Here is a 24,761-nt window from a genome sequence, read left to right as displayed (position 1 = left end):
AACTTCACTTAAACATTGGTTATTTGGTATCAAAAGTATTGTGACTTCGTCACTGATGTGGTTCCATTGCAAAGAACATTTTCATGTGTTTAATGGTCTTACATAAGATTTTATTTTGAATTAGGATGATTTTATTTCACTTGATATGACACAAGGTATTTCATGTAAATTATGGTATTAGATGTAATTTTTCATAATCTATTAGTATTAGATAAGGTATTTAGGTACAAAAATGCACACACCAAACAAATTGATTGTAGAATCACTTAATATAGTATAGTAAAAAAAAGAAAAAAGGAAAAACCAATTCATGCAAAATTTAAAATATAGTCTTTTTAATCACACATCATCCCTAATAGACCTTTGGTCAAAGGCATTCCAGTTATGATCATGTAATGTGACCTTCCATTTATTAAGACAATAGGGTACTGTTTAAAAATGTGTTTACTATTTCTGGCAGGTTTAGCAGCAGTATGGGGGATCCCTTGTTAAATTACACATTCAGTTAAATTGAATTTATAATGTTTATTTACATCTTGTTACATGTATTGAAATGCTATTATATAATGGAACAGTCACACGTCTGGTTTTGATATCAACTTCTAATTTATTTAAATATTTTGTTTTTGATACTCTTATTCCTTTTGCATCTTATTTAATCCAAAGTATGATTTTTGCTTGTTGAAAATAATTTATATTTGATAGCTTATAAGGTGCACTTCTTTTTTTCTACCAACATGTCTCCCAAAACCAACTCACATTTTGTCAGTGTTTGTCTTATTGGCGAGTGGTACTGCAGTGCCTTGGCTAATGAACTATAATGACTCTCTTACAAAACTGCTTTCCAGAGTTGTCAGCTAAGTTTTTCTCAACTGCAACTTTAATCTTTATGCTCTCCAATGCCATTGACTGTTCTTGAAAAAAGGTAGCATAAAATGTCAAATTTAGCCTAACATCCTCTGTGTGTGTGTGTGCAGTTCTTTAACATTACACTATTTCACTTAAAAGAAAAAAAGTGGGCAGTGTATGGCCAATTATAGGCAGTGTATGGCCAATTATAGACAGTGTATGGCCAATTATACAGATTTCTTTCAAATACTTATTACAGGTGCACACACATGCACACACTCACCTGTAATAAGTAAAGTTTTGATAAAACTGCCCACTTTTTTTCTTTCAAGTGAAATAGTGTAATGTTAAAGAACTAAGCACATCAGAATGAGGAAGGCTAAAAATGTTAGGCAAAAAATAAGGTTTTAACATTTCCCAAAACGAATTCATGCATTTTAATTCAGATTTCTTAACCCTTTAGTATCCAGATTATTCTGTCAAATAGAAAACTTATCCACATCATTTTGAATTAATCACAAATGATCTCATTGCGTTTAGATTCTGTGCTTAGAATGACATTGTAGGTTAGATGTGAGAGGCCAGATCTAGATGGTTTGAGCCTAAAACATATGGAATATTTGGGCTTGATATGGCCAGTTTAGATGCTATAGGGTTAAAGTCATCGAATATCGTGTTTGTTTATTTTCACAAATGCTTAGCAGTAGCCAGGTTTCAGTATTTCAAATATTTGTTTTTGGTGTGTAGCACTTAGCTTGCTATTCTGAAATGAACCATGAGTGTGTTGTTAAAGTGCATCTCCCAAATTTATCTGTTACTTGCTTCTTGTATATGTGTTCTTTTATTTTTTCCTTTTTTTTTCTGAGACCTGTAGTGAAGTAGCTGAATGAATTAGCTTTAAAGAATTGAATTTCATACTTTATTGAAGTGGATATACCATTAATATATGAGGATAAATTCATACAGCTACATACTACAAACCCACATAAATTGTGCTTCATTGCGTATTTGAAAGAAATCTGTATAATTGGCCATACACTGTCTATTCATAAAAAAGAATTAGTTGATAAGGATTAATTTGTGTTGCTTTAATCTATTACTGGACATGCAGATCTATTTTCTGTTCCAGAAATTGTGTATTTTGGCATACATGTGTCTATGAATGTTTATTTGTAAGAAATAATGCTTTGAATTATTCTCAAATTAGGATGATTAAAATATTACTTGTGGAGACATGTATTTGTATTATAATAAATAATTCCACAAAGTGAACTCCAAATGAGCCAAATAAGATGACATTGCTTTCATCATTCTAGGGATGATAGTGAAGTATTTCGGTTGATATAGTCAACTATACACACTACCAAAATTTATGGCCTCATGCCTGTATTGAATCATTATTAATAATTTACATAATGACAGAGGGCTGATGGACTTGTAAGAGCACGAGAAGAATGCCTTACAGCATTTATTCCTGCTCCTTACATTTTGAGTTCAAGTTCTGTTGAAGTCAACTTTACCTTTCATTCTTCCATGGTTGATAAAATAAAATGCTATTAACCCTTTAGCATTCAGATCATCCTGTTAAATGTAATGCTCATCTATTCACATTGTTTCAGATTCGTCATGAATTATCTTGTCACTTCAAGATTCTGATGACATGGTAGTTTATTTTTAGAATGACATTGTAGGACAGGTGTGAGGGGCCAGATTTGGTCAATTTGAACACAAAGCAGGTAGAATATTTTGGCCAGATATGGCTGGTTTAAATGCAATAGGGTTAACGTACTTGGTCCATCTAATTGACTGTGCCTCTTTCTTCTCAAAATTGTGGTCTTATGTCTAAGACAGAAATTATTACTCTCTAGTTGATATCAGAATCTAGTACTTTGTAGGTATTAGTATAATGTTTTGTATTATTGTAATGTAATTTGTATAGCATGAAAAAAAAATTATGATGAAAATCTTTATGGGGGTTAAATTTCCTTTTAGATTTTAGAGCCTCAATCAAAATGCTGGTTCAGGTAAATGGGTTCTTAGACAAGGTTCTAAAATTTTAAAAGAATTTTGCACATTTCTCTGCTAGTTTCTAACACATACCTACAATCACTCTTTTTTGCTAATTTTTTTCACACATGTACTCTCTCTTTCTCTCTCTCTCTCACTCACCTGTACTTGCTCTCTTAGATGTACTCTTTCATGTACTTTCTCTTTTGAATGTATTCACATATTCTCTCTCTTTCACATGTACTCTCTCTATCAGTTTCTCTCCCACACACACACTCTCTCTCACACACACACACTCACACACACACACACACTCTCCCTCACACACACTCTCCCTCACACACACTCTCCCTCTCACACTCTCTCTCTCACACACACACTCACACACACACACACACTCTCCCTCTCACACACTCTCCCTCACACACACTCTCCCTCACACACACTCTCCCTCTCACACACTCTCCCTCTCTCTGACATGATCAATGTACTCATGCACTCACACATCCTCTCATTCATATTCTCTTACTCATTTGAAATTATTTATTTTATGTTTTGCTTTTAGGAAATCCAGAAGGAAAATCGGACATTACCGGTGCTGCTAAGTAACAGGGGACTAAATTCTTATATGGATAAGGATAAGTGCCTTTTGTGTAGTTGTGAGAAGCAAGCGTCTTTGCCTCAAGCTGATTGGATGAAATCTGGTAAGTAACATTGTTTGATGAAGTGTCATTTCAAGAAGGTGAGAATAGTTTTATGAATGATGCCTATTGTTTTTATCCTCCTTTTTTTTTCTTTGTTTCCTTTATATCTGTTTCTCCACTTTTTTTTTTGCAAGATTTTGATCTACCTGTTGTTTCAGTTTTAGGTCAGTTCTGATCTCTCTAACAAAAGGCATTTCAAATGTGATCATCCCATCTTTTTAGAGGCATTGAGGATTAAATTATCTGATTTTTTTTTCTCAGCCATTATAATGTGAAGTGAGATAGATTTGTTTGCTATGTCTTGCAGGTTGAGTGGCTGCATAGAAACTTCCTTGTTGGCTCATTTAATTCATTTATTGTAGTTTCTAGTGTTCAAAAAGTATATTTTTCTATTTTCCTGTTATTAACAACATACAACCACTGGAATTGGGGAAAATATCAGACAAAATGTAGCTAAGATGTTGTTTTCTGCATTTGAACAGGGCTGTTTTATTTGTTCCTGTTCTTTGACTGAACAAAAAAACTTTATAGTTGAGTGGTTAGTTGTAGGAGAAGGCATCAAGTGGAAATGGTTATTATTTCAAAGTATGATGGTATGAATATGATCTATAATGAACCAGTTAGATAACCTCTAGGTAGTTGCTCAACCTACTAAAAGCATTAGGTAAACCAACCTTAAATCCCACCCCATCTTAAAAATGGTGTATTTGTGTGTGTGTATATATATATATATATATATATATATATATATATGTATGTATATATATACACACACACATACTATGTCTGAGATAAATACAATACAGGATGTCACAGCTTTATCAGAATAGTTCTAGTGCTAAATAACCACCAAATTTATGAACAAGCCAACGAGTCTTAGACAACACTAAAAAGTTAGTGGGAATTTTTATCTCTTTAAAAGATACAAGATTATTAATAATTTTACGAGTAATTTGGAAGTATACAGAAATTCGATTTGTTTTCCATCATAATCAGCTGTTGCATCTCTTTTTCTATGTATGTAGTATTTGGGTAGGATACACATAATCACTTTAATCACCATTATCTCTTTAAGGAAAATGTGTTCATTTCCCCCTTCGCTTTATTATCTTGTAAGTGGCAAAATGACCAACAGGCGAATGTATTGCACTGCCAGTACATATAACAGAAGTTCATGTTCCCCCAATGATGATTTGTTGTATCAGTACACTGTAACACAATATGTGTTTTCAAATTTACAATGTGGAGTTGTTAAGACACAGTTAAAAGAACTAGTAGTGATGTGGTAGAGTAGTAAAAATTTGAGCATGTAAGTAATATGAGGGAAATTACCAAAAGGATAAGTTAATTGGATACCCAATAGATTTGTTGTTCGTTTTTGTTTGACGGGTACATTTTATTATATGCACCTCTTTTCACCTCTTGTGCATAAACACTAGATGTTATGCTTCAGAAACTTGAGCTAAGTACCAATTTCGATTTACGGTGGCTCATCGGAATATAACATTAATTCTTTCCATAAAATTTTTGGCTAGAAACTGTTCAATTGAGTGTATACATTATGTTTTAGCTGTGCCAGTTCTGTAGAGTTGTGCTTCTTTTTCCTTTGGTGTTTCTACAATTATTTTTTTTCATGCTCACATAATTGTTTTTGTATTATTGCCAGTGCAGTCCTTTTTATAGCTGAATGCTAACAATCTGTAGAAAGCATGGCACCTATTGTTAGTCAAGCTTGCAAATCTGCTGCAGGTGTATAACACAAGGGTTGTACTCAAGATCTTATCGTCAGTAGTCTTACTCCTCTATCATATTAGAAACTCAGTCTTAAAAAATTAAAAACTTGCGTTCTATAAAATGCATAGTTATAGATCCAGAGAAAAACTTAAACCACAATTAACCATGTTGTCAAATATATAACATACTGTATATTTTTCAGCAGCCTCAGTATCTTTTGAATTATTTTTGCTAGACAAACTAAGTTCACTTACAGTGTTATACAATAATCCCTCAACTATTGCGGGTGTTATGTTCAAGAACCCCGCTGCAACAGGTGAAAGTCTGTGAAGTAGAAACAGTACCATACTGTATCTTTTTAAAAGTTATTTTCATAATTTGTATATATTTATTTTATTATAAATGCAAGACAACACCACACACTTGCCTCCCAAGTTCCATTTTCCATACAGTATGTGCTGTTCTTTGTTTACTCATCTACGGTACACTACATATTTTCTTTTAATATATTTTAATTAATGTGTTATACTGTGCAGTACTAGACACGTTAGCACGCCGGGCGAAATGCTTAGCAGTATTTCATCTGTCGTTACGTTCTGAGTTCAAATTCCGCCAAGGTCGACTTTGCCTTTCATCCTTTCGGGGTCGATAAATAAAGTACCAGTTTCGCACTGGAGTCGATGTAATCGACTTAATCCCTTCGTCTGTCTTTGTTTGTCCCCTCTATGTTTAGCATCTTGTGGGCAATAAAGAAATATATATTTATTAATTATTAGGTGTGAAAATGCTTATTTTACCACAAAAATGATTAAAATCTAAAACATATAAATATTTATTGGCTGCAGAAATCCACAATATACTGAGGAGTCCGCGATATAAATTTACATATATTAGCCAAAAAAATCTGCGATGTACTGAGGGTGCAATAGGTGAACCGCAATATGGCAAATGATTACCGTATTTAAAGTCTCGTCCGGTGGCACGTAAAAAGCACCCACTACACTCATGGAGTGCTTGGCGTTAGGAAGGGCATCCAACCGTAGAAACGTTGCCAGATCAGACGGCCTGGTGCAGCCTTCTGGCTTCCCAGACCCCAGTTAAACTGTCCAACCCATGCTAGCATGGAAAGCGGACGCTAAACGATGATGATGATGAAACACCTAAATGAAAGCCTGCAATTCTCCATAGTACCAGTATTTTTGTTAAACTTAATGTTATAAACTGTTGAAGGATTTATAATAGTTTTCCAATTCCCATTTACTGTATTTTTTTTTCAGTTTCCTGTTGCTATGTTAGTTACATACTTTTTTTTTCACAGTTTTTTTTAACTTAGTTACTCTTAGAAGCCATTTTCATTAAATAGATACAAAGGCAGATACAAAATATGTTGGTATTGGCCACCATTCTTTTCAATTTATATGTAAACAATGGTAGAGTTGGCAGTTAGGAAGAAAATTTGAAGTACAAGAAAATATGTTGGACAATTGTGTTACTGGATCCCAGTGTAGATATGGTGTGTCTAGGTTGTGTTGATGATGAATGTGTATGGAAGATTTGATTGTGGTATTGTCTGCTTAGGAGTTAGTTTGTGGTTAGGGGTAATAGCAAGGAAGTAATAGCGGGAGTAGTATGAGAGACAGCTGAACTCTAAGGTGTGCTAAGGTTACTAGAATGTGGATTGGAGAGAGTTCTGTTGATACACTGTGATTGAATGATCAAATAAGAAACTTCCACTCCAAGAGATGAGACAAATGGGAGTCCATAGGTTGATAACAATAGTAAGGAGGTTCTTGTTTCAGTCACAATTTAACACTTTACTGATGTCAAGGCTATAACATAACTGTTATTGTGGGTGAGAAACTCCAGGTGTGAGGTGTAACAAACTAGGTTTCCAGTTTATCTGGCTGTTTTGGGGATTGGTGGTGAATAAGACTCAAGAAGATTAAGGAGTATTTGCTTTCAAATATTTAAAATTTTGGAAGTGAAGGAATATTTTTTCACTTCTGACAAATACAAAGCTTTTGTTCAAATATTATTAAAGAGTATTGACAAAAAGTACAGGAGAATATCAACTTTATACCTATTAATGGAATTTAGTACTTTAGTTTATGGTTTGGTTGTAGGTTATTGCCTTTTCATACTGATATAGGTTATTGCTGGTGTTATAGTTATGTATTTTCTAGTTAAGTCTTCCACCTTAAATTTATTTTGTTTGGATTAATGAACCATTACTAATGATAACTGAGATATTGATTAGCTAAAGCTGCAGGGACAATTGTTACAGAAGACAAATCTAAGGTAACAGATCAGTTTGTAAAGATACTTCATGCATGACCATGCTTTCAGTTTTTTCATTTTCAAGATTTGGGCTTATTACTCATAAGGTCAATTAAATATATATTGAGTATATGAACTAATTAATAGTACACTTTAAGGATTCTTGAGATATATCAGCTCATTGTTTTTCATTCTGGTTTTTGAAGCTTTAACAATAATTCAGTATTTTGTACTTCATGTTTCTCAAGAAGTAAGGTTATTGTCTGTGACAGTTACATGACTTTATTTATCTCTCTCTCTCTCGTGTTGTTTTCTCTCTACCTTCTTTTACTTTCTTTTCACCCCAAAGTGCTCATTATGTCTGAGTTGGCAAGCTCTTTGCCATTTAATGTGCAAACTACAGAAATACCAGGTTTTTCTGTATTTCAGGTTTTAATTAATAGTTGAAAAAAATTACTATGGAAAAACATTAATTCATCAAAAAATATGCCATCATATTCTATTGTCTTTTGCCATTGTTGTGCCAGAAGCTCAATTCCATGCTCATACCATTTGGCTGGTTTAGAGGTAAAAAAAAAACTCCCTGCACTCATTTTCAACCTTGTCTACATCGTTGAACCTCTGTCCATGCAGGAAATGAGTCATGGCTCCGAAAAGGTGCTAATCTGATGGCACAAGGTTTGAACTGTAAGTTGGGTTGGCAACACTTTCAGACCCTCAAGTTTGTGCTTGGTCTCATTGGCAGTGTGTGCTGGGGCATTGTCATACAACCAGTGTGCGTCTTCGATTGACCAATACTGGGTAGTGCACTTTCAAAGCCTCATATAATTGCTGCAGTTGTTGAGCATAAAGGTTAGTGTTCACAACATGATTGTCTGGGACAAGCTCAAGGTGCAACGACACTCCCTCAAAATTCCACCAAACACGTAACATGACTTTCTGTTCAGACCACCTTTCTTTGACAACAGGTTCTGAAGCCTTTAAGTTTCTGTCTTTCAAAATCACTGACAAGGCTTTGGGCAGCTTGGAGTTACAGTAGAAGATATATGTCCAAGATGTCATGTGGTAGGACTTAACCTGAAACAATGTGGAAAGCCATTAATTTATTTTATTTTCAAACTACAATGAGAGGATTATGTAATTTCTACTAATTTTGCAAGGGCTGATATAATATTCTTTGTGAGTGCTGCTCTGCATTAGTGTTTAAATTGAAACTTGTAACCATAGTCTGAAAGCTTCAGTGCCATAATGACACAACCATCATTCTGTATTAATTAAGACTTCAGCTGGAATAAGACTTTGGTGAGTCATATTTCTCTTGAATAATTGTTTAATTGTAGAATAGAAAACTACCTTGTTTTAGTGAGAAGTTAGAGCAAAGAGACAAAGTTGGGTAAATGAAAATAGTGGAAATTTGGCAAATAGCCAGATACATTAGGTGCAACTTGAAGATTTAGTCGCTTGTGTTTGCTTGTCAGGCAGCATATGTAGAATTAGCCTACAATACCCCTCCTCTGCTCATACACAAGCATCCATACACTCTCTGTATGTGTGCTCATGCAGTCAAAAGTTTCAGGGTTTTTTTTATTGAGCTAAGTAGCCAAGTTTTTAAAATTTGCAAATAGATATTACTTTCTACCTTTGTGGATAAATACTAATTGATATTTATAGAACTTTTAGCATATTATTTTTCAATAGTTTGTGTGTGTGAGAGAGAGAGAGATTCATTCTTAGACATGGAATATTTATCACTATCGTGGGAGGAACTTCTATTATTTCATTATTGGACAAGTATATCTTTAAATTACTTTTTGTATATTTGTATCTCACCAAAAATAGTTTTAGTTTTAGCTGATCTGAATAATGTTAATTGTTTCATTACCACTCTTAATTAATTAAGAGATAATTAAGATAATTGTGTGTTTACCATTAAAACAAAATATAAAAAGTGAAACAAAGAAAATAAGATGTTTGACTATTAGCGACGAAGTCTTCAAGATTTTAATTGTATTTCTTGACTTGTTGCCAACTAAATAGGAGACTCAGACTTTTCTGAACTTCTTGGTGGTGTACAAAACATTTCTGCTAATTCAGTCACATGACCTACACATTTACATCAAACACAAAACTCTGTATTACACTATTTTCACAAGAGGCTGCTCACATGTCGCACCATTCTGGTCTCACATGTTACTCAGTGCTGTTTACATAATATGGGGTTTCCCACACTAGCTTGACCTGTTAGAACTAACAGCCAAATCTCCCTCATCACATTGGATAATGTAGCCTTAGATGCATTACATTTGTAAAAAAGGTTGGGATGGTCTTGACTGGACTGGCTTTGATCATAGGACTTCTTGATCAGAGCTGATCTGAGAATAAAATAAAGTTAATTACTCATAGGGACACCATATCTCGTTATGCAACCATAATACACCACCAAGTATATTAAAGACTTTATAAACTGATACTGTGTCCTATACCATGTCAGTAATGCTATTAAATCAGTTTTTAAGTTTATCTGTACAGATTTTCTACAGAAATTATAGCCATCTCTGATTTCTTACATAAGACATACTTGGATGTGAAACAACAAATCAGTGCTGGCTATAATTTCTATAGAAAATCTACAGTGATAGTTTTAAGTGTAAAAAAAAAAAAAGGTTGTACCATGCTTCTAATATATATTACATGACATTCATCAGGCATGCAACACTACACTGATGAGGCATGTTACTCCTCATTGGTCAAGCTTTATGGTATGTTTAGTTTGTATTTTGGTCAGTTGTATTACTCCATAGTTTGTTTGTTTCTGACCAGGCATATTACATCTTGCTATGTTTGAAAATGTTTGTTCACAAGCATTTTCGAAAATGAAATAAGTGAAGTCCAAGATTAGATCAAGTTTTACTGACCTGCATCTGCATCTTTTTGTAACTAATCTAAGGGGAGATTATCAAGCTTGTTGTGACAGTTCAGTCTCATGTATCTCATGAAAATTGCCATCATTCTTTTCAAAATAGAACTTTTAGTTTTTAGTTTTTTAAAATATCTCCTCAAATCTAAATCTTTTCTTTTTTTTTTGTAGATAACAACATGCACTATTTTCATGCTTTACATCTTATGACATATGCATATGCTTCAAATCTAAATTTGCTTCTTCAAATAAGCTCTTTTGAGTGAAAAGGCTGGAAACCATTGCACAACACTACACCAGTTCCACTCTAAATGCTTTACCTTCAGACTCTTATGTACTTGTAAAATACACACTTATTACATCCACACACAAAATGGAATCTCATTGATTTTGATGCATGAGTGTCCAGTTGTTCGATCAACAAAATTACTTACTCATTGAATTAGCTTTCTAAGTGGCTGAGCATTCCAAATATACATTCACCCTTATTGTAATTCTTAGGTAGTATTAGTGTGTTACAGGTGCGACAAGACTGGACATTTGAATGACAGGTGCTATCCACCCAACTTCTATTTTGCTTCCATGTACGCAAGTTTGTTCATTAGGCATGAGTCGACCCATGTTTATGATAAATGCACCTTTCCAAGATGTTATCCAGTGGGATTGAACCTGGGGGCCTAATGGTTACAAAGGGAATTTTCTAGCCATTCAACAATGCATGTACACACACACATGTGTGTGTGTGTGCACATGCAGTCATAACTGCAATCCTTCTTTATATTTACTCTGAGTTCAAATCTTGCTGATGTCAGCTTCATCTTTCATGCTTTTAAAGTTGATAAAATAAATGCCAATCAAGCTGGTGGATTGGTGAACTATAAGAACATTGGACTGGATGCCTTGTGGTTTTTGTTTGGTTCTTCGCATTCTGAGTTCAAATCCTGTTATAGCCTATTTGGGGAGTAGACTTAATCCATTGGCCAGCTTAACATTATCACCTGGCACCCTGAATGTTCTTTTAGTATTGTTCGCTTTGTTGAAGCATTTGAAGTAAGATTCTGGCTTGAGGGTACCTCCTCCCTCTTCCAATTATCTTGGAGACCTTATAAAGGGTCATGAGCACTGTTTTCTCTGCTGATTAAAAGATAAAATTATATACATATTGCTTCTTGATCTTGTGCACACCACATAATAATAAGGTATTTGTGTATGTTAGGTTTGTCCATATGTATAAATTTAAGCACCTGTTTAAGAATGCTAGTAGTAGTAGTTAAGGAAGTTATCGTTGATGAAATTAGAAGCCATTTTAAGATTTACATTTGTTTTGTATCAGTTTTTAAGATATATATATAGTTGATTCTGATCAAAATTGAATATATTTTCATTGCTGTGTATTTGAAACTGTACTTTGTTACAAACCACTTCCTGCCAATTACAAGGTACCAAAATTTGTCTTCCAACCAGTCCGTCTTGTTCATTTCTGTTCTGACTTACAAGAGGTTTCAGTCAAAAATACATTCTTGTAAGCAACCTGGTTACACTCTGTATAGTATAGTATAATCATGGTCTCATAATAGATGGGGGTTTGGTACATCCTGGAAACATAATGTGTGGGTTTCTTTGAAATATCTGGTCAACTACTTCAGTTTATAGTTCCACAGAAGCAAAGTTGACAGTGGCTACTCAATATTAACACTAATTCTATTCCATATTTATGATTGGATTTTTGAGGTTGCTTCATATGTTTATGTAGTAGAACATCTCTCTTGTTTACTGTCAGAATACCTTTATTATATTATACAACTGAATGATGTGAGACAGGCTTGTACATATTGTAAGACAGGTCTGTGCATTTCAGTCATATTGTTTTAAGAATTAATAAAATTGTTAAATGATAGATTTTCAAATAATTGAAGGTTTTAAATATGTCTCTTATTCTGAATGAGAAACTATGGGGAATCTAAATTCTACCATTTTTGCATCAAAATGAATAGACTGTACCTTACCTCATTTGCCCCCTATTCTGTTTATTTTCTGGTTAAACAATCATCTTGCAAATAGTTTATTATTAGGATATTTTATATTTAAACATCATCTATTTGTTTAATTTTATATCAATTTGTCTCTGTTGGATAACATGAAGTGGTCTTAGAAAATTGAACAATTACACATTGTTGAAGCAATTTGTTTCAATTCTGGATAATATTATTTATTATTATCAGTTTAAAAACTAAAATGAACAACATTGTGTCTGTTGAGGGTCACAAACAATGACGGTTATAAGATTTCAGCATGTGGTCCCTGGTCCAGCAGTTTGACTTCATAATTGTTCTTTTGTTTTATCATTAATATCACACATTCTTTTCATCATCTTTATTTCTGTTTGAACCCTTTGTATAAATATCCTTAAATAGAGATAATTGACACATAACTCTGTATTCCAACTCTTTTCTGAATATGATGTCTATTGTCATCATCATCATCATTTAACATCTGCTTGGCATGGGTCAGATGATTTGACTGAAAACTGGTAAGCTGGGGAGTTGCTCCATGTTCCAATCTGATTTGGCATGGTTTCTATGGCTGGCTGGCTGCCATTCCAAGAGTGTAGTGGGTGGTTTTTACATGGCACCAACACAGCACTGGCATCAGCCCCGACTATGATCTCACTTGGTTCGACAGGTCTTCACAGGCGCGGGTTATCAGTCACTAGTCACTGCCTCCATGAGACCCAACGCTTGAACGATGCTTTTTATGTGTCACTGGCACAGGTGCCCACAACTACAATCTCACTTGTAAAATCCATATCCTAGTCATCTTTCTCAACTGAATAAATACTTGCAAGATTCAAATGGAAATTGTAGTTAAGACACCTGTGTCGGTGACACGTAAAAAGCACTGTCCAAACATGGCAGATGCCAGCGCCGCCTGACTGGCGTCCATGTTGGTGACACGTAAAAGCACCAACCGATTGTGGCCGTTTGTCAGCCTGCTCTGGCCCCTGTGCTGGTGGCACATAAAAAACACCCACTACACTCACGGAGTGGTTGGCATTAGGAAGGGCATCCAGCTGTAGAAACATTGCCAAATCAGACTAGAGTCTGGTGCAGCCTCCATGTCTTACCAGACCTCGGTCGAACCGTCCAACCCATGCTAGCATGGAAAACTGACGTTAAATGATGATGATGATCATGATGATACTCATTATCATCGTCATTATCATCATTTAATGTTTTCTGTGCTGGCATGAGTTGGAGGGTTTGACAGGAACTAGCATGTCAGAAGACTGTACCAAACTCTGCTGTCTGCTTTGGCATAGCTTTTACAGCTGGCTGTCCTTAACATCAACCACTTTACAGTGTGTACTGGGTGCTTTTTACATGGCACCAGCAGCAGTGAGGTCACTAAGTAATTTGCAAGACATGACCCCTCAACTGTGTGTGTATGTGTGTGTGTGTGGGAGTATTGAAAAACAAAATTTGTATGGTTACCTCAGGAGAGAGATAATGGTGAAGATGTGACAGGGAGGGGGCAGGGGCAATGCACCCAAGTTACAAGACGGTATGTATAGTGAAGTGGATTGGGAATTAGAGAGGGTGAGTGGGTGGGTGAGTTCACAAGATTGTGAAAGAGAGCTGGCTGAGGGAATGTAATGAATTGACACAGGTAGGAGGTGGGGTTATTGGGAGGATATGTTGAGGGGGATTCAACAGGAGCATACTCGTGCATGTTGGTACATGTGGGAGAATGGTGGGGTTGAGAAATACTGCAGTGGTGAGTATAGGTGGGGAAAATGGTGGCGGCGGTGGTGATGTGTCTTTATGTCATGGATTTTACTTAACTGGGCAGGTCTTCTCAAGCACAGCAAATTGCTAATTGTCTTGGTTTTTTTGTCATCTCTTCTGTGAGGCTCAGTATTAGAAGACCATTTCTTACAACTTTGTCCTTACACTTTGCCTTTCTTACACTTTGCCCTTCTTACACTTTGCCTTTCTTACACTTTGCCCTTCTTACACTTTGCCCTTCTTACACTTTGCACTTCTTATACTTTGTCCTTTATACACTTTGTCCTTAGTGTTCTTTCACAGGTCATGACCATATCAGCACAGTCTCTGCTCTTGCATGCTATAACTGATGCTTCTTATATCCAATTTTTTCCTCAAAACCTTTACCCTATGTCATACATGCATGCTGACATTGCACATAGAGCAGAGCATGCTGGCTTCATTTCTTTCAAGCTTTTGCATTCTAAATTTTGTCTTATTTGTTTTCTAAACTTCATCAGTTTTCATCATTTATTTGAATATTCCTCTTCCTGCATTACTGATATCTATCTCACCTCACCTTTTCTCTGTCACTCTTTGAAATTGTTGTCATTACTCCCAGGTCAGTCCTGATTGAGCAAAAGTATTCCATATTCTGTTTATTAGTGGCTGTATCATTCCCTATGTCTTCCTTTTAAAAACAATTGGGTGGTTTGAAATATAACTGCTATTTCTAATAACAGATCTGACCATTCTTAATCAGTGCATTTCTATTCCACTATAACTGTTACTCAGAAACCATCTGGTACTTCAACTCCTTGAGAAGTAGGGTTGGAGTTTACCTGTTGTATGCAGATTAGCCTTGGCAACAAATTTATCCAAGACTGTTACACGGATCATAATGTTATCCTTACATAATCATGCAGTTATAAATTCAACTTAAAATGCATAGATATATCATCATCATCATCATCATCACTTAGCGTCCGCTTTCCATGCTAGCACGGGTTGGACGGTTCAACTGGGGTCTGTGAAGCCAGAAGGCTGCATCAGGCCCAGTCTGACCTGGCAGTGTTTCTACGGCTGGATGCCCTTCCTAATGTCAACCACTCCGTGAGTGTAGTGGGTGCTTTTTACGTGCCACCCGCACAGGTGCCAGACGGAGCTGGCAAACGACCACGAACGGATGGTGCTTTTATGTGCCACCGGCACAGGGGCCAGGCGAGGCTGACAACGGCCACGAACAGATGGTGCTACGTGCCACCAAAACAGGGGCCAGGCGAGGCTGGCAACGGACACGAACGGATGGTGCTTTTACGTGCCACCGGCACGGAGATAAAATACATGTAAATAAAACCCATGTGGGATATATATATGGAAAGAAGTGTGAGAAAAAGAACTGATAAACAGTTTTTTCATACTAAAATTAAGAGCGGTTAAGATTAAAAGATCCATAGAATTCAATGTATTTTTTTAAAAATATATAAATAGTATATAATACAATTCAAGGAAGTCCACTTTCTATGGCTGTTTCCAGAGTTCATGTCCTGGTAGAAAAAATTAATAGAAATCTTACAAACCATGTGGACAATGTCCTCTTCATCAGGAAAGGCATCCTCATAAAATCACATTCTTGACAATTTTTGATTTATTTCTTTATTATCCACAAGGGGCCAACATAAGGTGGGGAGAAAAAAAAAAACAGATGGAAAGGACGAATAAATGAATTGAATGGCGGTGCCCCAGCATGGCTGCAGCTCGTGAGCTGAAACTAGATGAAAATGAAAATAAATAGATGGAAAAATGACAAATGAAATGAAGCCACTTGACCCCCACCTCCAAGCGACTTCATTTAACCTATTAGTTAAATTTTTTTTTCTTTTTAAATATTTAAAAACAGTTAATTTCCATCATATCGAAAAATGTCTGTTAAAGTCACTCAAAAGCTTATAATGGCTTACCCACTCTGGTATCGTGTTGGTGTCAATTTTCTTGACCCAGCACTCAACATCCTCATAATCCTTTACTCTTGAAATATATTTTGGGTCTGCCACCACACAGTGGTAGCACCAGGGTATCCCAGTACACCATATAATGTTCACCTGTATTATTAATTCCTATAATCTATCTCTTTTTGCATTTTATTGTTAGATCCATTGTATAAGATGACATTTTTTCCTCATAGGGCAGGGGTATGGAAATTTGGGGCTCCTGTATGCTTGTGCTTATCTTTTTAGTCTCAGGTGGGGTATGGAGAGGGTTGGTGTCTGCAGGAGAAGGGTGGGGCAGAATGGGTTTGAGTGGGAGTCAGGTGGGTGTAGGATGGGCGTGGTGTCAACATTTACAGAATGAGCTTTCTTTTTCCTTTTTTTCCCTGCTATTTCCTCTTCTTCCTCAATGCTTGTATTGGTTTTTGCTGGCGGTGGAGGTGCAGTTTCCTTTCTGCTTTCAGGTTTCTCTTGAGGCTTCACAGGTGGCAGAGGACAATCTGCTCTAATGTGACCTTTCAGCCACATTTGTAGCATTATGGGATCGGCTCTTCAATCGTTATGGTCTCTACTCTGTTTTTGAGGTCCTTTGGGGCCGCCTGGATTATATCTAGGCTCTGCCCTTGCCAGTTCTTATGTGCTGTTCTGGTGGCCTGGAGAAGCACTATCTTCTCATCAAAGCCCAGTAGTAAGGCTGCTACTAGACAGGCTACAGCTGTTTCTGAGGGTATGTCTTCTACCTTAACCCTGAAAGAATGTCTTCCAAGATATATGGGCAGAAATACCACCTCATCAGTCTTTAAGGGTGTTGCTGATTGTAGCCTGGTGGTAGCCATCTCTTGGAGCCACACCTCCACTGTTCCAAACTTTCTTCCTCTGGCCAGGTAAGAAATCCCTTGCCAGATTGGTTTCAAATCTTTTCCAATTTGCACCGTAAACATAACTTCTATTTTCCTTGCTTGGATCGAGTATATAATAGTTTTTTCAGTTTCTTTTAATATGTTTTGGGGATAGGGACACCTTTACATTGTTCCCTATGAAGCATGTTCTTGTATTTTCCTAACTTTATCTCTAAAACTATTAGTGCAAATCCTGCATTGATAAACATAGATATAGATAAGCCACATGGCAAATCATATCATATCTAGTGGAATACAACCTAGTAATAAATGTTGTAAATATAATAAGTATAAACATCCTAATTCTGCAAAGTCTAACATGACTAAATAATCCAATTCTAGAAAACACAAAATAATCTGGTTTGCCCCACCTCTTTCTCTTACAGTTAAGAACTTGCTTAAGTTGTTTTTCAAGATCTTGAAGGCTAATTTTCACAAGCACCACAAGTATTACTCAATTTGCAATATATCGTTGATAAAGTTCTCCTACTCTGCAATGCTTAATCTAGGCTCTATTATAGCTTCCATAAATTGAAGTAAAATAAAACGTCAGTTGAATAAGAACAAATTTTTTCCTCCAAGGCATCAACATCACCAAGATCACCAACAATACCAGCACCAAGGACATCCTTGGCAGTGGAGGATAAAGAAACAACTAATTGGACTGTTGTAACGAGAAAAAGGAAAAATCCCTGTCCTACCCCACAAACCCCAGTACACCAAAACAGAAAAACTAAAGACCCAAACCTCGCCCCATGTCCCGCCCTGACACAATCTTAATGGCTGTTAATGCCAGCAATAAGACATCATCATCATCGTTTAACGTCTGCTTTCCATGCTAGCATGGGTTGGATGATTTGACTGAGGTCTGGCGAACCAGATGGCTGCACTAGACTCCAATCTGATCTGGCAGATTTTCTACAGCTGGATACCCTTCCTAACACCAACCACTCCGGGAGTGTGGTGGGTGCGTTTTACGTGCCACTGGCACGGGGGCCAGTCAGGCTGTACTGGCAATGGCCACGCTCAACTGGTGCTTTTTATGTGCCACCTGCACAGGAGCCAGTCCAGCGCTACTGGCAATGACCTCACTCGCCACCTTTTTTCACGTGCCACCAGCACAAATGTCAGTAAGGCGATGCAGGTAACGATCACGCTTGAATGGTGCTTTTTATGTGCCACCGGCATGGAGGCCAGCTTGTTGCTCTGGCAATGATCACACTCGTATGGTACTCTTACTACTCCACTAGCACGGATGCCAGTCATTGAATTTGATTTTGATATCACTTGCCTCAACAGGTCTTCACAAGCAGAGTTTAGTGTCCAATGAAGGACAGGTATGCATAATTTGGCTAGTTACACTCCTGACATAGGCCACAAAGTTATGGTCTCATTTGGGCTTGCCAAGTCTTCTCAAGCACAGCCTATTTCCAGAGGTCCCGGTCACTAGTCATTGCCTCAGTGAGGCCCAATGTTCGAAGGTCATGCTTCACTACCTCATCCCAGGTCTTCCTAGGTCTACCTTTTCCGCAGGTTCTCTCAATCACTAGGGTGTGGCATTTTTTCACACAGCTATCCACATCCATTCTCGCCACATGGCCATACCAGTGCAGTCGTCTCTCTTGCACACCACATCTGATGCTTCTTAGGTCCAACTTTTCTCTCAAGGTACTTTGTTGAGTTTGCACACTGACATTACACATCCAGTGGAGCATACTGGCTTCATTCCTTGCGAGCTTACGCATGTCCTCAGCAGTCATGGCCAATGTTTCACTGCCATGTAGTATGGCTGTTTGTACACATTACTTTCATTACTTTCAACTTCTGTCTCATCTCAGTGACCACCAGTATAGTTTCCTTGGAGTTATGTTTAGCAGAACTTGTTCTTGAAGACTTTGGTGACAGTAATATTCTTTCTTCAACATGAATAAAGTCTTTGACTTGGTCAAAACATAATTTATTCCTTGACACCATTTCTAAACAGTTTCTAGCATGAGTAACTTTTAAATACTCCCACCCATCCCTGATCTTGTCTTGCAATGTAGCTGTCTTACAGGACAGTTCCAAATGATAAGAGACTTTTCCTTACTTACGTACTGTCATCTTTGGTGTACCCTCAAGTTTTGATTATATCTCCCATCTGATTATGGATAACTTGCTTACTTTTACATCTATCATGCATAATCCTATGCAGATGATACTACCTTTCACTCCTCTTTAATCTTACACACAAACATCATCCAAATGTAACCTACACAGAGCAAGTTTGCACTGTTTTCAAGACCTCAAAAGTATTTTTCAAGAAGATATGGCAACTAGATCTTCTTTAAAATCACAAACACTACTTGCTCTCTATACATGAACAACATATAACTTAGACCCTGAAAACTGCTAGAGGTGTTACACTTTGCAATCTCTAATGGCTCTAAATATATACTGTCATAATGACTAGGCTTCCTCTTCAGGGCCAGCAAGTACTTCAACCCTGATGTCATATTTTGGGACAACTAAAGAACAAGTATTCTAGACAGTATCCAAAAAATCCTATTTGGTTTCTTGTTAACTGCTGTATTGCTATAACAATGATGTCTATTCTGAATTAACTCCATATTATCTCTATCTTGGTCTATTCAAGAGAGACAATGTACTTGTTTCTCCTTTCATCATTTCTCACCTTCCACAAAACTTTATTCAACGATTTTCCTCATTGTTGTAACTGTTTGGAAGTCTTTCCTTGCTAGCATTTTAAAATAATAATAATAATGAAATTATTGTATACAGTGCTCATGTGCACCACAACTTATCAAAAGTGCATATAAAGCATATGCAGTAATGTACAAATGTCTGAAAAGTGAACAGTGCATGAGTCAGATACATGCTTGCGTGTGTATGGAGGGGGGAAAATCAGGTGTAGTGTTGGCGAATCTCAGGAAGCAATGGAAGTTTTGAAGGATGCAGTGCTCCGACAATTATCTACAGATGTTGACTTTCAGAAGTTCAAGATGAGCATTTATTGCATCAATTCTGAAAAGGCTTATGATAAGTATTGGCACTTTCCTTCCTGTACTTATTATTAGTTTTGAAACACTGGTAAAATACTGGCCATCTTTTCATTTATTAAAAAGAGAAAGATTCAGTTTAGTAATTATTTTATTAATAATAAGTATATTATAGGAACTAAACTATATAACAATTTCCTCCCTAGTTTTTATATTATATTGTGTGTTTAGCTCAGATCAACTCTGATTGAGCTGGCCTATGTTCAAAGGTACTCCATCCCATGACCTCATTTTTAATATACCTATACTACATTGTCTAGTATTTCTTTTAAGACAGAAGTGTGTAATTTGAAGGAGATATAATTACTATTTCTAGCAGTCCTCTGAAGTACATAAAGGTCTCCTTTGTTGGCTTCATAGTATGTGTATCCTAGGCATTTAGTTTTACATGCAGTTATTTTTTTAATCCACTGAAACCCTTAAGCCTAGAATTACAAAATGGTTTAGTTTTATTTTGTAAGTTGCCTTCATTTTATTCCTATAACTTTGTTTCATATATTCAGTCAATCCACCATGTCATTAAAATTTTTCCTATTAATTAATCTGCCAGATTATTCCTGTTATATAGGTTTGGTTTTGTGTTTAATGATGCATAGTACCTAATGCTATTAATTAATTAATTGTTTTGCAGATAGTGAAAAAGTTGTAAAGCATCAGGAAGCTATTAACCATTCTTCAAAGGTATTTATTTTTAAATCTCTTATTTTATGAGGCTGAATTTTAAGCCATAGATTGCATTCTTTCATTTATTGCTAATGACATTTGTGTTTGGTATATATAGCATTCTTTATGCTGAAAAAGTGACATATTCAATTCATAGTTAAATAGCATTATAAAAGCTGTCAAAACAACTTAGTCAACTATTCATATTTGCTGAAAATTTGTAACATGCATGCACGCACACGTGCGCACACACACACACACTTTCTCTTTCAATCACGAAATTTATTGTAAATTAAATTATCATTGATATTAGGAAAAATTTAGTAAATATGTTCTCACTAAAATTATAAAAATAGTCGCCTATAATAAGTTTCTGACTTTGTGCTTTTTAGAAATTGCTTTCATTACAAATATGTAAAAATGTAAAAGATAATTGATGTGATCAACCATTTTTCTGGTGATAGAAATGGTTATATTTATAGATGTTTTCGATCTAGTTTGGATTCTTTGCCATCAAATTTGAATTCTTTGCCATCAAATTTGAATTCTTTGCCATCAAATTTGAATTCTTTGTAATCAAATTTGAATTTTTCAATTGGTGCTCAAGCCTTGAAACAAAAAAAAGAGTTAAACTACATCAGCCTTAAGGGAATACATGTCTATCTTATCTAACTCGTCCAGTGGAGCCCACTGTTGCTCGAATTTCGATCTAGCCCCAAGCTTGGGACAACAAACTTGAGTGGGATAAACTCAAATAGTAAGCTCTTTGCTCTTTATAACTGTTTTATGAAGTCACTTTTTTTGTTAAAATATTGTTCAATTTGCAGCTCCTCAAAGTGAATGGACTGATTCTTTTAAGAGGGATTGCAGGTTCGAATCTCAGACTGGGCGATGTGTATGTTTATGAGCGGAGCACCTAAGCTCCACACTCGGTTATCCAAGGCGAGGCAAAGAACGAGCCGGAGCTTTACCAATTGATGTCTGTAAAGTTCGATGAAATAACTCATGAACACTGCAGTAGCTTCTACCAAAAGATGCTCCGTTATGTCAACCGGTCTGTACAAGGGGAGATCATAAATGAATGATTCTTTTTCTATTGTTTGCGTATGTTTGAACAGTTCATTCAAGATAATTTGTACATTTTTACAAACTGCAACTTTTTTTTGCGAGAAATATCAGTTAGGAAAATTTAAAAACCCTTATCTCAGGATAGCTAATATACCTGGTCTGATTTAAATCAACAATTGTTGATGATAACTTTTAATCATAAGGGTAATTTCACCCCTCCCCAAAATTGCATAAAATTGTGGGTTTAAGCTACATCCTCCCTCCCCCTGTGGTATGTCTTTTAACTAGACTGTCTATTGTACATGGCATGCACGTGTCTTAGATGACATGTGGACACATTCAGGCAGGTCGTTATATCAGGATTAGTATGAGCTCATTTTTTCCTTTACGCCTATGTATGGTGAATTGCTATGTTATAAAGAGCAAAAAGCTTACTATTCGAGTTTATCCAACTCAAGTTTGTTGTCCCAAGCTCGGGGTTAGATTGAAGTTCGAGCAACAGTGGGCTCCACTGGACAAAAAATTCAAAAATTTGATTGCAAAGAATTCAAATTTGATGGCAAAGAATTCAAACTAGATCGAAAACATCTTGAGGGAAGTTATGTTACTTCTGAAACTAGCATTGTATGTAAACTTAAAAATAGGACAAACAATTCACTAGATTTGCAGTAGCAGTTTTTCCCTTCCTGAAGTGCAGTGTCAGAGTTAACTGGTTGTTGATTAAAAACAGATTAAATAAAGTTAGTGTATGTTGTGAGGGGAAGGTATCAATGTTTTCAACAAGAAGCTCTTTGTTAAAAATGAAGATAAAGAAAAAATAAATGTGGGTTTAGGTGGTAAAAAATTGTTTTATGTTTGGTTTTGAATGAGTTTGATTATTCAATAGCACACAAAATGATTTTTTTTTCTTTTTTGTCTTCATAAAAGGCTACTTGTTGATGCCTATCCCTTTATCTCACGTTGCTTTTTGTGTTGGATCTTTTACCAGTTGGTATGTTAGCAATTTCATCCTCACTTTTCAAATGTAGTGGGTAAGAATTTATTGGTTCATGTTAAGGATCCACATGAGTTATGCCATTGTGTTTATTAAGCAACGATGTCTGCATTGGCTGGGTCATGCCCTCTGTTGTCAACCAGCAGAATTCATCTACGAAGCAATTACCCCAGCTCCCCTTCAGGGTTGGCAAAAGCAATGTGGTGGACAACGAAAAACCTGGCTGATGATATTCAAGGCTGATCTGGAATCCAATCTAGGCCCCCATATCTATGGCATTTGCCGCTGGAATAAGGAGTGGTTGGAGATCACGCGGTCGTTAGCCTCAAATCGCCAGGCCTGGTCGGCGTTTGTGAGAGATGCAGCATTGAGGATGAATGAAGCCAGCTCAACCCAACCCGGGTGAATGCTGTGAGAAGAAGAAGCAAGGGACATTATTTTTATTGCCTTGTTTACTAGTTGATATTTAGTAATGCATACAATAGTCTAAAGACTACTGCCTGAAATGTTGAATTCACTTCATTTCTTATATGTACAAACATTGATAACTTATAAGGACAGAGATAGCCAAGTTCCAGAAAACAACAATTTTAGGGTCTATAAACATTGTTAGGACATTTGAATTTTAATAGCGAAAATAGCTTTCAAAATGTTTAATATATGATACTGTACATTGCATGTCTTGTCTCCATGAGTAGTCACAAATCTAAAGATGTAAGCTGAAAGCCACAAAGGAACTAATTTCACGGAACTGTTTGAGTTAGTTTGTGATATAATGGGGATCTTTTAAAGCTTACAAGACTTGTCAATATTTCAAGCTTTTTCAGCAGCCTTTGGCTATTCTTAAAACTGAGATGCAGATGATTTTAAATGAACATTAAGCTTCTTGTTGCATCAATTGAAAGTAATTAAAAAATTTTCCTGTGAACTTTTTGAAAGAAATGTCTTTGTTTTATTTTGCTTCATAAGCGAAAGAATTAAAAAAAAATTTTTTTTTTCATTTTCTAGCATATAAATTCAAAATCTTTACCAATTCTAAAAGAAATGAATTCTTCATCAAATAATGATTCAAATTCTAATGGGTTGGTTTGTTCCTGTGTTACATGTCTGGAAAGAAGGTAAGGAAATACATTGTCCATTTGTACATTTGCATATATAATTTTTGTGTATCTTTGATTTTTATTTTTCCAGCTCTAGGGAAAGCTAAAGGATTTTTCTGGTCATATTTTCTTATGAATGGATATTTTACTTTTAATTACATCCCTTAATACTAATAGTTTGTAGTTATTGTGAAGACTTAGAAATGATGTGCAAAATATAATAATTTGAGACTGAAAGTTCAATGTGATTTTATCATAGTTTAAATAAAACAAATGACCTGAGGACCAACTTGAGAATGGTTTTCATTTATCTGTTAGGTTTTCAGAAATACTGTTCAGTTTCAGTAGTTTTATTCTTTTCTTCAACATTTTAAGTGATATAATCAGTGTTGTATAGATCACATCAAATTATAGATGGTCAACTGAAGCTGTCTTCAGCACATAGGGGAGCAGAGTACAACCCAAGTATCTAGCACATTTAATACTCTTCACCTTTATCTTGTTGAGCATTCTGTAAGTTTGTTTATTAATTTTATGTCCAATTTTCCATGTGAGCATGGGTTCAATGAATGCATATTTATTTCTTTATTGCCCACAAGGGGCTAAACATAGAGGGGACAAACAAGGACAGACAAGGGGATTAAGTCGATTACATCGACCCCAGTGATTAACTGGTACTTATTTAATCGACCCCGAAAGGATGAAAGGCAAAGTCGACCTTGGCGGAATTTGAACTCA

General features: G+C 35.9%; 1 protein-coding gene across 5 annotated transcripts in view; it reads left to right on the top strand.

Moving 5' to 3' along the window:
* The window catches only part of LOC115223113 (protein FAM193A), a 78,882-nt gene that overhangs the window by 28,257 nt on the left and 25,864 nt on the right, over positions 1 to 24,761 (top strand). For 4 of the 5 annotated variants that reach the window (XM_036500584.1, XM_036500583.1, XM_029793536.2 and 1 more), the window contains 3 exons: positions 3,422 to 3,560; positions 20,830 to 20,879; positions 23,932 to 24,041. In XM_036500584.1, the coding sequence (XP_036356477.1) occupies positions 3,422 to 3,560; positions 20,830 to 20,879; positions 23,932 to 24,041 (299 nt within the window). Of the gene's footprint in view, positions 1 to 3,421; positions 3,561 to 20,829; positions 20,880 to 23,931; positions 24,042 to 24,761 lie in introns of those variants that run through there. The other variant, XM_036500585.1, reaches the window with a different exon arrangement.

The sequence above is a fragment of the Octopus sinensis genome, linkage group LG2 (genome assembly GCF_006345805.1).
Source record: "Octopus sinensis linkage group LG2, ASM634580v1, whole genome shotgun sequence".
Lineage (NCBI taxonomy): Eukaryota > Metazoa > Mollusca > Cephalopoda > Octopoda > Octopodidae > Octopus > Octopus sinensis.
Note: the sequence above shows the minus strand (reverse complement) of the source record. Positions and strands in the feature narration are given on the sequence as shown.